Genomic DNA, 15815 nt, shown 5'->3' on the forward strand with positions numbered 1-15815 from the left:
ATTTATACTTTTAGGTAGTTCGTTTGTATTGGTACAAGTTATTAATGTCCGCAGCCTCGGATCAGGCAAAGTCTTACTGGGCCCCATGTGTAGTGGTCTGAAGGCTCTTTGAGGCGCGCCCTGAATGCGACCCCCCTAATACTAGGTGTACTTGACTTGAACCAATACCGCTTATTTTTTACGAAATGCTACTTAAAATTATATCTAAGTTTCACAAAATGATACCTACGTAAATCTTTTTTTCATATAGTAAATTCAGTAAACATAAACAAATAAAGCATAGGTAAGTACATTTAATTTTATAAACTCATTCATACTTTCACGAGAATGTTTACAAATATCTTCTCTAGACAATGTCGTTCGATTAATAAAGCTATTAAAATAATTGAGTCGACGAAATTACAAAATTCTTTTAGTGCCACATACAATATCTACAACAGAATTGATAACTATCACGCGACACTCGTTATTTTGATTTCCTTGGTTGTTACATTACCTCTTGGAAACGAAACGAAATGAAAATGCTTTGATAAACACGATTAATTCCGAATGACTTGTGTTAGTTCGTGTGTACGCAATGTTCATTTCATATCCCGTAATTGTTTGTTTAAGTGGCGGCGTCTAGTGCCGGCGACGATATCTTTCAGTTGATTGTTGATTTAATTTGGATACTTTGATGCTAACGTTGGCATGATACCTTTTTCGAGGACATTTTTATTATTTGACAACTTACATACATACCCGCTTAGGTATCTATTAGGTATACATACCTACTACGGACCACCTACCTCAAGCATACCCTTGTTTAGCATACCTTTGTTCCTATCATTATTACTTTTTTATATACATAATAGGTGATGAAGTAAAAAAAACAGTATTACCTACATAGTTACCTGCAATACCATCAATCATTTTCAGTTTGAAATTAAACATTTCTATGTTTAGGTACAAGTACTTATGGCTTAACCTAAATATATAGTGATTTCTTAATCTACTTATCGGATAAGCTAGTAGTACGTTTTCTATCCAGTCCCCTAAGGAACTCGGAGGTCGTGAATGATACTTACTTATGTTGTTTATTTGTCATTAGAAAGGCGCGTGATTTAGGAGAACATATATATAAATTAATGTCACGTAATTCTTCAATTTTAATAATATTTTGTATCCACCTTTACACAATTATATGGGTAGGTGGGACATATTAACTTTATATTTATGGTAGATTTCTGAAATATTGTCTAATTACATGCAGTATGTATACTTAGGTACCTCTACTATTCTAGACTTAAGTGTCTGCTGTTATGTCTAATGCAAGTAGCGCCTACTTTTTTGCACTTTGCACGTAGCAGCTGTGGGACATAGGTGTGTATTGCTAAATAAAACATCGAAGATATTTCATAAATATTTATATTGAACTGGCCTTAATAAATTACAACTTAAACTCAAACTTATTAAATGACTGACGACACCACTTTCAATGAAATGGTTATTGATAATTTAATAATAGTCTACATATAATAATGTGTCCAAAACATTGAAAATTAGTTTGACGGTTTAACCGTAATGCTTTACCGTGAAAATTTGGTATTTTAATATTATACAAGGGGTAAAAGGGTACTTATTCTAAACGCCTCAATAATGCTGCTCACATTATTCAGTCACATTTCAAGTCGTAAGTTATGGACGAATCAATCGTTGCCATTCGGAGCTGACCGCTGTACTCTCTCTTTGGTGTTCTAGCCGTTAAGTCTTCACGTAACGTCACTTTTACATATGAAAACACGCGACTGTATAGCTATACCTATCTAAATATAATAAGGTACGTCTCATTTTTACAATAATATATAATTTCACACTTCAATTACATTGATACAAAACACCTATTAACCGCTTTTAATTCACAATCGAAAAATAGTGTTTCTGTTTAGTTTTTAGTGCAGTCTCAAATAAGAAATTAGGTATAGCCTCTAATGAACTACGTCTATATTTTTCAATATCTATAGAACACAACTTACATCTAAAGTAAATGCATTATGAAAAAGTATACATTAATAATTGCATTTGTTTACCTAAAATGGTGACATAATTATAATGGTGCTGTGTAGCCATCTTACACGATATTTAAGCTATCCGTCGACTATAATAAAATATTAACAATGGTCACATATCGATAAGATGGCTCAAATACTTAGGGTACACTTTTCTCCAAAGAACGTTTTGTGGTAACAGACCAAATATGTGGTAACACGTGAATTTCTCCTGTGGTAAACCGGTACATCACTTGATACAATATAAATAACGTTTTCCAAAGACTAATAATTAAAATTAGGATACCTATATTTATGAGAAAATATATTTTATATTACACGAACGGCATTAAGCGTTTTGATAATGTAACTAACAAAATGACACAAGTGTACTTACTTAACAATTCGAGGCCAAGATGTGGCATTTGTTGTACATAAATGTAATACATAGAGGAATATTGGATGCCAACTATACGGAATAAATATACTAAGACATAAACCGACTATTTAGTTCTAGTCTAAATAAATAAAGCGTTTCACACTCGACTAAATAAGACACTTTACTTTGGTATTAATAGACTACATATTACTTACTTACTGTTTACGTGGTTGCTGTCAAACAGTTGATGAACAAACTCTCCCATTATCTATTTATATCACTGTGTCAGCGGACGGACATAATAGTGTTTTATTCTAAAAATATACACATCTATCGAGCTACAAGTAGTTCAATTTGGAACCTGGTTTATAAGTAACAACACATTGTCAGGTTCTACTTAAGGCACTAAAAGGTAACAATTAGGATTATTTACACAATACATAGACAACTCCTATGATACAACCTTCCGATTATGTAACGCAATAAGTCTTTCTCGAGATATTACTTGATTTGAGAACTTTCGTTAAACATTTTATGATCTCCTTGTTACCAGCAAACTGATAAGTCTGATAACAATAATATGCACTTTCAAGGTAAGTTTTGTTTTACAACATCGTAATTAACAGATACTGGTACATGATGTGCTGTTCAGGATCCAAGAAATTTTAGTTGGAGACAAGGGGTGTAAGGGGTGCTGGTGACTCGTCTCCGTAATACCTGTAGCGGTGCGGGATCTGCAGCGTGGCGGATGGTTCAGCCACGTCAGAGTGCTGGGAGTCGCGGTGGCGACGCAAGTCCACCTTGCGCTGGAAGGCCTTATCACAGAGCCCGCACGAGAACGGCTTGTAACCAGTGTGCTTGCGCATATGTGTGATCAAATTAGAGCTCTGACTGAACGCCTTTGAGCACACTACACACTTGTGCGGCTTCTCACCTGTAACAAATAAAAATATTTTGGTGAAAAAACCGAAAAAATTGGTATAATAATTTCCATGTCAATGTTCTGGAATCAACATTTTCACAGTTTTGCCGAGAGGTATTGTGACAGGTTATAGTTTTAACTGGCTTTATACTTCTACGATATCGGAATCGTTAGAAAATTTCCAATTACTAATTTATAAATGACTTAAAAACGTTACGTATCACTTCGTGAAGTAATTAAAGCTTGTTTAAGTGGACCAATAGTCGTCATAATCATCGGTTATTTATTATTAACGGTGAGGTTTCCGAACTGATTTAATATGCAACGTCGCCTTGTACACCGGTATTTATTAACTTGAACGATAATTGTTTGTAGCTCGATATAACGATATTACACTAACCAGTTTCGTAAATTTTATTATTCTGTGGGTATGAGGACACAAGGATCCCCATTATTTAGCGTTATTTATTTGTGTACTGAACTACTGAATCCCATTTCAATGTTGCCGGCAAACTGAACACTCACTTAAAATCTCCAAAGATAGTTTCCGAACAAAATTGTAGCAAAAAATGCAAATGTCATTTTATAGATAGAACAGGATTTAAGTTTACTTTTTGTGTGTACCGCGATCGGCGCGCACGTGAAGGGCTGTGAAGGCTGCGCGGCTAATTGCAGGCCGAGCCGCATTTTGGAATATTGATGATGAGGCATTTATCGGGAGGACGAGCACCATGTAAGGCCGCTGTAAATCATTCGGAACAGGGCAGAGACGTGACGAGATGTCTCCGGCCAAGACAAATATGTCCGCCACATTTTTTAGCTACTATAATTCGTCTCGTTGAGCTTACTGGAAGTAGTCGGACCATTGAAAAACGAATACGATATTTATTTTTCTTACATGTTGACTGTTTTTTAAATGATACCTATATTCATTGTGTTAGCTATTTTCATTGAAAGATGAAAACGTAGCCATTTTTCTTAACTGTACAAATCCACATTGTTAAGTTACTTTGAACGGTATATTTTTGCTTATTGGAAATTCATTAAGTGCAGTGAACGGGCTGCGATTTGCCGTCGAAAACGTAATTGCGGGGCATTTAAATATTTAATTCCGAAGGCATCGCCTGCGATGTGGCGCATGATTGCTTTTATTGTGCCTCTGCCTATATGTTTTCCATTTAATGAACTTGTTCCAGTAGAGAAGTCTAGGCTATGCCGCGGTTATAACACTATATCATGCACTTATACAGCTTAATAAATCGACGAGGATAAAGTCGGATAACGTCTTCAGCAGCTGTTTACTGTCATTCCGATTTAAAGGGCAATCGTCGGAGATTACCTATCATTACACGGTGGACACGAACGTACGTGGATATCGCAGGCGACTAATTGAGAAAGTAAAATTTTATGTGAATAAATAAATTAGCAGCTACTTGGTAATGGTACAAATTCTTATAAAGGACAGCGATTGAAATTATGACGGCGATGAATTAAATAATGATATCGGATTTCTTATCGCTACAACACATACTATAAGTTTTTATGTGTTTTAACTATCTTAGACGGTATCCTGGCAATGAACACCTTTTACTAACGTCTTATTTCATGTTGTCGGACATATCTTCTTTACAGATTGAGGCGAACAGGTACTACAAGCAGATGTTATTAGATAGGTTGGCTTTATATATTTGCCCTACTTTTGAGTCAATAAAGAAAGTTATAAATAAATTTTAATCATAATATTTTAATATATTTCAAGTCTAAACGTATCTATACACGCTATAGGTGTATTTTTTTGAATACGAGTATTAATTTTCTTGTTAATTAGTTTATTAAAATAAGGTATTCTAGATATTTTTACTGCAAATAAGTTCTGCATGTTCACATATAAAGTGAAACTTTCAGAAAAAAGCAGTTTCAGAAGCAATTTCCTTTGTTTACTTCATCCTTCACCCTTCTTCGAACGAAATATGTATTGTCAAGTTTGTTAGAAAAGCGATACATTTAAAGTCGTGTTATCGAAACAATAACGATATCAAGGTAGCAATAAAAGTTTCAAACGAAATGATAGGGCTGCGTAAAGTTGTGTAATGAAGGGCCGAGCTGACACTTGAGTTGACGAGTTACGTGAAACAGTTGTCACAATAATTTGAGTTTCACACTACTTGGAACAAGGTATATAATTTACTGCCTGTCCCAACAATATAGTGTTGACGTTAAAACACACCTTAGATTTGGTATCGTCACCTTATAAAAATGTCTTCTATTTTTTTTAAATAGGCTCGTATTTGATGCCTTTTGTTTTCAATATTATTTGTGTAATGAGTCAGTTTTAAAAAAACTTATTAATGTCTGAAAGTATTTCTATTAGAAAATAAGATTTGATATTTTATTTAAGTATATAAATATCATATCTTTTTTCTAGTCCTTATATAAAAATTCTGTTTCTTTTCAGTCATTATAGATATTTAAAAAAATATCAGTAGGTAATATTGTATTTGTGTTTGTTTAATGTGTATTGTTTGTATTTAATTTCAGCACATTTAATTTAATTTTACTTTAGGAAACAAATAAATATGACTAGTAGTAAAAGTAAAGTGTAACAAAACTAACATAAAACGTCTTAGTTTCTGTAAAGGTTTATCAAAACCCAACCTATTGAGGTCATGCAGTTAGAAACTACTCTACCTATGAATACATTCCTACAATTATTTGTTTAATGAAGGCGCTATCTCTTCAATTGTAGGTCTCGTCACACAGCGAGTATTTTAAAGCCACAAAAAACGAAAATACTTATACTTAAAGTCCTTGAATACATTTAAACAAAAATGTTTTGCGCAGTTGGGAAATGCAGCATATGTATGCGTACCTACCTACTTTATTTGTTTAAACACACGTATGTACACTTATCAGCTTTAATTTATGTTAAAGTCAATGATTTTATAATATTCAATACGTTTAATTTAAAAACATCGCTTTTCAGTTGTTCATATGAAGTATTTAATGGAAAACTGTCGATTGAAAGCTTGAAGGATATTCAGAGGCTAGATTTTTTGCATTGATAGTTATATATTGTGATTTTTTTAAAATATTAGTACATGCCCTCTAATTTGAAAATATTTTGTAGGGTACTAGCGCTCTGTCCGCGGGCTCAGGCATGTTATACACAGCAGAATTAGTATGATTGACTTGATTTCAGCAATGATTGTCCCACTACCCTCCTTCCACTCCTCTCTGTTTAAAGCTTCTATTAGAATTAGTATAGATGATTAAATATGTAAAATATTACAAACCTGTATGTATGTAGGTATGCTTCTTCATGTCGGACTTCTGGTGGAACCGCTTGCCGCAGTACTGGCAGGGGTAGGGCCGCGTGTCCGAGTGGATCAGGAGGTGAGTGGACAGCGTGCTCGACCGCTTGAAGCACTTCCCGCATTGCTTGCACTACGGACAAACCACCATAGAGTTATTATATCGTACAATTACAACCCTCTAATAAAGCCGTATTTATTAGATACCCGTCGCCTACCACTCTTTGATGATAATAACCCTTAATAGCTTCCTTTGACTGACGTGTCGTGTATTGCAATTCTGTATCATTTGACCCCTACAATTGCCAAGAAATCGGGCGAAGTATAGCAAAGTGCGACACTAGATATAATTATAAACATGGCGCGGACAGCGTCCATCACGTTCGGTCCGACGGTGACAGCTAGTAATAAACTAATAACAGGGCTCTACCCCTTTCTACACTTTTCTTTGATTTCCCATCTAGCATCGGCTATGAATTTTTTTTTCATAGCCTAGTAATTAGCGTTTATTAACCAGTTATTACCCGCGAGTATTTTTCACGAGAACGACTTATTAAATAATAAATACTTTGAACGGAATTAAATATGGAAACCATGATACAATTATGTCATTCTATTGATTTTTGTTACAATGTGACTTGGATGGTTTTATTAAAGTGAAGATAGATATTTCTAATTGATAATTAAATACCTATATGTTGTTGATTTCCCTAAATAAGATACTTTTGTATAGCATTAAAAGTTAACTGAAACAATTTACACCGTACAGTTTCTTCATGTATAGCTTTCTCTAAACGAAATTCTTGTCGAAAAACATAATTAGTTCGTATTTAAGCTCCATACGGAGCACGAACAGCAAACAATGTTTTATTATGTGTAAGACAAAAGATATATAACAAAGAACTTGGTGTAACTTAGTTTTTGATTTATTTAATCAAGTGTTTTTGGTATGCAATAGAATAATATCGTTACCAACATTGTTTATTCTACCGAGCTCCAGATTAGGAATGCTTGACATTGTTTGAAGGATTTCACAACCCGTAAGTTATGTGAGTGGCAATAGTAGAAAGCTTACAACTCACAAGAAAGAAGAAGAGAGAGTATGAAGTAATCATTTCTGAATGGGGGGAAACAATGGATTATTCTCGTTACTGTTCGCAGGATGAAGGCTATAAAATGTAAGAACGGGAAAATATGGTGTACGGCTATTAGTCGGGTGGTTAGTCGTTAAGTATGCGGCGCATGATAATCCATGGCACAAATCCGCGTAGCGGGCCCTGTGACAGTTGGCCGGGCAGCTGCACCGCCTCGCGCCTCACAAAAACCGCTACTTTTTTGGTCGCCTTTTTATACAATCGATGCACTCTCTTATAAACAACACAGGTGCTAGGGTATGACCGTCCACATATGGTTATCGGTTTGTACCACGTAGAGAGGTGATTTTTTATGAAAGCCGTTTGAATTTAAAAAATCTAGTGTCGTTTTTTACGAAACTGGCTTTTTATTAACGGCTTCGTAAAACCTGCTACTATCCTTAAGATTGTGGTAAAAACTGGGGACGGTTAACTTCACAATAACCGTTTTTTTAATTGTCCAAGTTCGATGTATTCTGTTATTCTTATTGAATTCTTAAAGAGCTTTTGCAATTAGGTAATAGCTGAAAACTTCAGTGTAGACAGTATAATAATGAATTATCCGTAGAAATATTTATTTGTCTCAGTATAAATAGGCAAAACTCTTCTACAGGTGATTTGGTTATATGTTATACCCAAGAATTAAATATGTATACCTAAAACCTAGCAGGTACGTGGGTAAACACACTGAAAGAGCAATTGAAATACAAGTTGGTAGCAATGTTGCTCAAAATGATTAGACACTACTGCACCTACTATACATACTGACAAAAATACAATTGTTTTTAACATTACAGAATTTATAGTAGCATTCACCTGAAAAGCCTACGAGTGTTTAGTACACAATGTTAACTACTATAACGGTTAAACTTTAGTTTTCAATTATATACTTTAACTTTATGCCTTGATAAATATAATTTTATGTCTTTTTAATTATCATTAAGCGTTTAGTCGTTATAAAGTTTTAAGTTGTGGTGAAGTAAGCGAGGACGCGTGAGTGGCGCGTGGCTCGCACGCGCCGCCCGCGCCGCTCGAGCAACGAGCTCCCGCCGCCCGCCATTGTTTTACAACGTGCACATATTAATGTGATCATAATTACGATTTATTGTTTCGCCATAAATTACTAATTAATCAATACAGACAATCACATAAACGGCCCATCCTTTTTTGTAAGAAGTAAATATGAACATTTATTAATTGCTGCAAATTGTGCGCGAATAAAATGAATACCATTGCAATTAATTAAATAAACTTAGTCATTCTGTGTACCTGTACAGCGATACAGGTAGTAGTCGTGTCACTTTCAATTGGGCACGGGTCGTCATCGATGATACCTAACAAACGCTCAACACTTTATTTAAATGATAAAGTGTGGCTTCGTGGAGTGGCTCGACAACATATTTATCGTCGTATGACACAAGGTAATTATTCGTCCAATTATAAACTGCCGCGCCGTGATATTAAAAGTTGGAATTTTGATTAAAACCGATGCGGATTTTTATAACGGCGGCACGTAGAAAAAACGAAAGGCACAAAAATGGCGAGAAGACGAGCAAGCAGGCTTCATGTGAGTCGCTGGCGGACGACGCGCCTGCGCCGGCGCATCGCGCGACCCGTTCCGATACGCGACTACTTATTAAGACAGGGGCAGTTTTTGCTATTTGATTTGTTAAAGAGACTAAAACTGATACTGGTTTGCTATTTTAAAGCATTTTGAACGGAAACTGTACAGTTATTCTGAACTTGTTAAAGGATATAGGTAAGTATCTATCTTGTTGAAGCTACGGCTGCGCATTCAATTTTATGCTATTGGTTTTTAAACACTTACTTGGAATGATTTTTCATTTCTGTTTTCATTTTTGAGGAGTAGAGAGAAATTGAGATCTCCTGTTGGTGAAGGTTTGATTGGGTAGGTCTGGTGCACGGGTGCTGAGGGGCATCGTCGCGGCTCTGTGCTCGGAGGACGTTCAGCTTCATCAGGATTACTGCGGCACCGTTTGACTAGTTCGAGAGGTGCGTCAATGTCATCATGTCCGTCCCATCGGGAAATTGGCGATTCCTCTCCAACTTCCACTTTTTCGCGCTCACATGCGCTTCCTGGTGACCATATTTGGCGATTTTTTGTCGATAAATTGAGAGGTAGTTCTTCCTCGTCATCTGAAAAGAATAAGAAATTGTAACAAAATGCTTGGAGGATAGGAAATGTATAATTATTGTATGTAATGCTGTGTCAATAGAATGTTAAGTGTCGACAGTTTCACTTCGACTGTTCTTCACGCTTTTATAAGTAAATTTAAAGTCGGACGAGTCAAATCGGTCGTCTGTGGAGTGACTTATGAAATCTGTACAGGTGCGCCCGTATTTACCGACCGTTACGTCAGTATTTACTCTATAATATATTAAAAACTTGCATACAGTTTACTCTCGTCTACATTCACGGAAGATGAAATTATATTTTATACCTAAGAACGACGGTTTGTTATTGAAATATTCTAGAATATAAATTAAGCACATGTTTTGCACATATGCTGTTGTATAACTAAGAGTTTTTTCAGAAGCGTTGCTTTTTGTCTTATTAGGCATGTGTATTTTAAGTAAATTCTTACTTAATACGTCGGCAACAGGTATTACAAAGATATCTAAGTATAAAAAGAGAGAAGGGCCTATTACCGACGCCAGCGCCCTCTGCGCCACGACTTTTGTCAGCAAATTCCTAAATGCCTCGGAAGTCGGAGGCTTTTTACATAAAGTTACAGGTTGTAAAACGTAATTTCTAACTGGTTAAATCAAAATGGAATAGCCTTAGTATCTAACATTACACCTGTGCCCACGTCAGCAGTATTCGGAGATGTCTGATCAATGCTAAGCAATAAAGGTTACTTTGAACTGCAATATCGTTTTGAAGTTTTCAGCTGCAAATTCACCTCGTTATTTCACTTTCTACTATAGAATTAATTTGAATACAGTTCGTGTTTCAAAACAACACATCGACGCTTAAATTGCTTTAAAAATTGATAAGAGACAACATTTCCATTGTTCTTAATTAAATCTTTAAAAATAATTGTCTTTATCGAAAGCAATTAACTTAGTGTGCTGTTTGAAACATTGGTGTCGAGTAAATAAATAAAAATCAAGTACTTAATGAGGTTCTAACGCCCGGTTTATTTGTTATCGGCGAGGTTGAGTCCCAACCGGTTTACGCGGATAAGAAACAATTAGAATACTTAACATTTTCGTTTGGCGACAATGAGTAGCTGCGGTACTTAGCCGCTTATCCTTGGAGTGTAGGATACGAGCGCGGCCGCCGCTGCTTCCATTGGCGGAGGTAAACGACATGTAAACGACGACATATCAGCGAGCCGAGTTATTAATCGGTGCCTTACACTGATAGCTATTCTAATGAGTATTATTCAGGAGAAGCCGCGTAAGGAGGCCGAGGCGAACGATGTTTTGTAATGCCGCGAACGTATCTAATTACCATTTTTAGGATTCTTGAAACACGTAAACACTTTCAGCGCGAGCTGATTTACTCTGTTTATATGAATTCGAATGTGACGACATGCGCCATAGCGTATTAAACAAACATTAATTCGCCAGACTTTGATTTAAGCGTCGTTTGATTTATAGTAATTGCAAATATGTAGGTCAGTATTGACTGAATATGAATTACAATGAAATGCTGGTGACTTATGAACATGAACATACGAACAAATACATAAGTACATACGTTAAGTACTTGTCATCTACTGACAATTGCATGCCCAGATACCCAGACACATTGTTCTAGAATAAAACTGGGCTAACTCTGACTCACAGTCGATTTCATAAAACTTATACAATTTATTAACACTAAGTGTTTTAACAAAAGTGAATATGTATTACATTATGTATTGCGTGCTTGCTTGCTGCTTCTGCATTTGTTATGCGGGTTATTAAAAGTCAGACGTTTAGTGGAAAACTTAGAGCTTCAGCAAAACACAGTTTAGTAAAAACTTTCCCTAAGCTTAATAAAGTGAAAGTTATCGGAGGCAATAAAAAATATTTCTTTTAACGGTGCAAATGATTATAAATTATTATTTACCGTCTCTGGGCGGTGTATGCCTGGCGTGGTCGATGGGTGGACGCACAAACGGTGGTGAGGCGCGCGGCATCAACAGAGGCCAGACACCAGCGCCGCTGTACAGCGCCCCGAGACCACTGCAGTACATCAAAGCTCCCAACTCTGTTGGCAAAACACTAGCTGGTAACCCAAGACTCAAAGAACAAATACTTGAGGGCTTAAACTATCGCTCGACAATCGCAGCTGCTCAGTAGCAGCGCGACAATCGCCGCGTCGTGTGTCGCGGAATGCTGCTCATGAATAGCCTCTAGCATGGCTTGAAACTAGTCGAGTACCTCGTCAAAACATTACGTAAGTAAGCCGATAACATAATAATTAATTTAGTAGTCTCACGAAAGTTACAATAATCTGCATTTGCTTACCTGTAGCCCGAGCGTACTGCTTAAGTGCTCTCCCTGCAATCTCTATGTCACCTAACTGAAGTAAATCTAGTCGATGGTGTGAGAGAGAGTCAGGCGAGCGCGGGGGAGAACGTGGCGACGGCGGGGTGCGGGGGGAGATACTGCCTTCTGGAGACGGGAACCGGTGAGCTGGTGGCGGCGGCGAGGACGGCTGGAACTGCTCCGCCAACCGCGACAGCAGAACGTGCCGAGACATCCTCTACAAACAAGTACAAATGTATTTACCTAAAGGTACATTTATGTACTTTCAAGTACCAACGCAGATATACCAAAACTAATCCTGAGATTAGCTATAGTTCTTAAATGAAGCCAAAGGAATGACATTACTTAGATTTATATCGCGTATTCCGAGTAAACTCTTAGAAAACAAAACGTTGCGCGTTTCTTAAAGAAAGTAACGTGAACAACATAAAAAGTACCATATACAGTATGTTAATGGTTTATGTTTTCACGCACTACTTTAATGCAATGTACCCAAATACGTTAAAGATAGTTAAGATTCGTTAACAATTAACACCTTCAGTACATCTTGAAGTTCCATTTTGCATCCAATTAAGCCAATCCACCTGAGCTTGAATTGTCATTGACTATTACAGTGTTATCGATCGATCGCAGTGCACCATTCTCCTTTCCCGTGGGAATCTTCAGTTTTCTGAAGAGCTTTAACTACGTACAGCATTGTAATAAACTGCATTATAAATTACTGAATGATTATTTTATTTTTTAAAGTGACACAATTATTCATTCATAAAAAACTTAAAACCCGTTAAGGAAAAACTGGATATCGTAAGGATTACTCGCGTCTGAACGATGCTGTGTTTAAAGTCAATGAGTCAATGGCATCTAGATTTTTTCCAAGGACACGCACTAAATCTCTAAAAATAGACTTTACATCTAGACGGGGCCGTACCTATACGAAGACGAGTGAAATGATTATATAGATACGTTATTTATTGTCCCACTTCAAGTAATATCACTTTAATCCATATTTTCTAAACGATAACGTCATTGTCAGACGCCTTGTTCATGAAGACAACTCAATATGAGGGTAAGTACAGCGTTTATCAAGATTTTACGGTCAGCGCGGATCAATTCAAAAGTTGCGATATCATCTTTGTTTTACGTGACCGACGTCATTAGTGTCCATCCGACTACGTACATACGTATTTGTTGACGGCCCTTGCTGATTAATCCGACCGCTTGTTTGTTGACAGCGAATCGTATTAAAAGCTCAATCAAGCAAATGAAGAATCAGAATAATGGAAGTGGTCGGCGGAGCGAGCGGGCCGCGCGGCGCCCGCTGCGTACGCGCATTAATAATGCACGTGTCGAGTAAAACAATCTTCATTAGACTAACACACATTACATATTTACAGAATGGATGTCCGCGTGTTCCCACACCATTCCGACGCGCTTCCATTAGGAATTAAACTCGAAGAACTCGCCGCTGCCACTGTAGGCGGAGACATTACATTTGTCCTCGTAAATTATAAATAATGATTCCGGACAATGATTTGCCAAATTTCCTAATTACAATAATGCCCATATAGCATCATTAACTCATAGTATTCGTGTAGATATCGATCACATCCACGATACCCGCGGAGGGGCAGTTTAATTTTCTTGTCTTACAAATGCAAACCATTTGATTCGTGCTATTACTGCTAATTGACTAACAAGCTGACTAACGCGAGGGTTGTGTGTCGCAATTTCTTGTTTCAATAAAGCCAAGCTTTATTTATTAGCTCGTGAGTAGCAATTACCTACCACGCGACGACTACCACCTATTTTTTTCCTTACGGTACAGTGGGAACTCGAGCAAATGTTAAGAAAATCAATCAGCGCAAAAAAACGTCATGACAAAATACATTTATGTTTTCTTTATTTGTTCACGTCTATTGTTTCTAGTGAATCTTATAATAAAGACACCTGCGTGTGAGTTACAAAGCGCTGCCGCCTTATGTTGCCGCGTTTGATAGGAACAGGTGTTTTTGAAAAAGATTTAATCAAAATTCGGCCAACTATTTGAACAGATTTCTATAAATATGTAGTCATCAATGTCAATCAATGTTAGGTTGAACAAAGTAGGGTACAACACATTAACTAATTACATTTAAGCCCACGCGTTGAGTGCTGCACTTAATATTAGTGTACGAAGGCTCGTGGGCTTCCAATACGGACTGAAAATTAATTATTTCATCGATATTCGTGGTTGCAGTATCACGGTGCAGGTTGCAAAGTAAATTGCGTTGTTCTCATGTAATTAAAATGAGTGTCCAAGTGCCATGTGATCTGGCCCGTAAATTAATGTTTACACATAATATATTATTATTTTTTTTATTGTATCGTTAACTATCTAAAGACAAGCTAGTTTCGCTTTTACATCATTGAAACATCAGCACTTTAAAATAAAAAGACAAAATGTTTATTCAGAACATTAAGCCTCAATCATTCGAACAAAAAACCGATTCATTCGCTCTCTGAAAATATTTCACCTCCCGTGGTTTATCCGTTCGTTCTCGTTCAATACTTCTAGGTACATATTATTGAAACACATGTACAAATTTATTTCGCCGTGTTTGTTCACTGCTAGGAGAATATACTTGCAGATTATTTGCATGGCACTGCATCCACCAGATGTATGGTTTAGCGATTACGTGTATAGAAGGTAAATTGATTAAACAAACATAGACGTGAGCAAATATGTGAAAAGTAGGTCTTATATGCAGGCCTCGCTTCCGTCAGTTGCGCATGATTTTAATTTTATGTTCAGTATAAATTTAGAATTGATTTATAAATACTATATTTAACTTTGTGTTCTTTTGTATTCTATATCTAGGGTAAATGATATTGGTTATTTCATTGATAAGAGAAGAAATTTCAGTAATCCGCAACCGCTACGGCGTTTGTAAATATAAATTAGTAATGTATGGATCTATATGTACATTTGATAATTTTAAATATTGTAAGATTTAAAGTAAGTCTATACCAGTAGAGATATCACAGTTATTTGATATCCAAATATCAAACAACTATGATAGAAATAATGCAAAAATATAAGCTACAATTATTCAAACAAGCTGGCTACGAATGTAGTCAAACCTTTATAACACTCTAATAATTTATAAATCATTAATAAATTAGGTAAAAGTATTTTATATTTATATATTTAAATACTTTAATTTATTTAATTGAGACAAATTAGTACAAATAATATCAAAACTTACCTAAAAAGGAACTTGGAAGGTGCTACGAAAATCTATTTCACTCACTGCTACGAAACACTGTCGTTCTACGCGGTAAAGATTTTTCAATCAGTCCGATTTACACCATACATGAAAAGTCATTTTATTTTACTAGGAATAATCAAATAAAATTAATAAAGGCAGCGAACGATATGACGTCGCGAAAATCGTAAGGCTGCGTAGGACCGGACAACGTCACTGTCTGGCGCGGTGCGTCGCGTTTGGCGCCTGGCACCTGACTGAAATAAGGCTCGCGCGCCCCGACCTACCCGACTGC

General features: G+C 36.4%; 1 protein-coding gene across 1 annotated transcript; it reads right to left on the reverse strand.

Annotated features, from left to right (window-relative positions):
- Positions 1-1391: 1391 nt before the first annotated feature.
- Positions 1392-15792, reverse strand: LOC118273602 (zinc finger protein with KRAB and SCAN domains 1). The gene is made up of 6 exons (XM_035590651.2): positions 15521-15792; positions 12255-12492; positions 11854-11994; positions 9601-9929; positions 6622-6772; positions 1392-3340 (listed from the first exon to the last, which is right to left on the reverse strand). Exons 2-6 carry the CDS (start codon positions 12487-12489, stop codon positions 3072-3074), a joined length of 1125 nt encoding a protein of 374 aa, XP_035446544.1. The 5' UTR covers positions 12490-12492; positions 15521-15792; the 3' UTR covers positions 1392-3071.
- Positions 15793-15815: the final 23 nt, after the last annotated feature.

Source organism: Spodoptera frugiperda, chromosome 1 (assembly GCF_023101765.2).
Source record: "Spodoptera frugiperda isolate SF20-4 chromosome 1, AGI-APGP_CSIRO_Sfru_2.0, whole genome shotgun sequence".
Lineage (NCBI taxonomy): Eukaryota > Metazoa > Arthropoda > Insecta > Lepidoptera > Noctuidae > Spodoptera > Spodoptera frugiperda.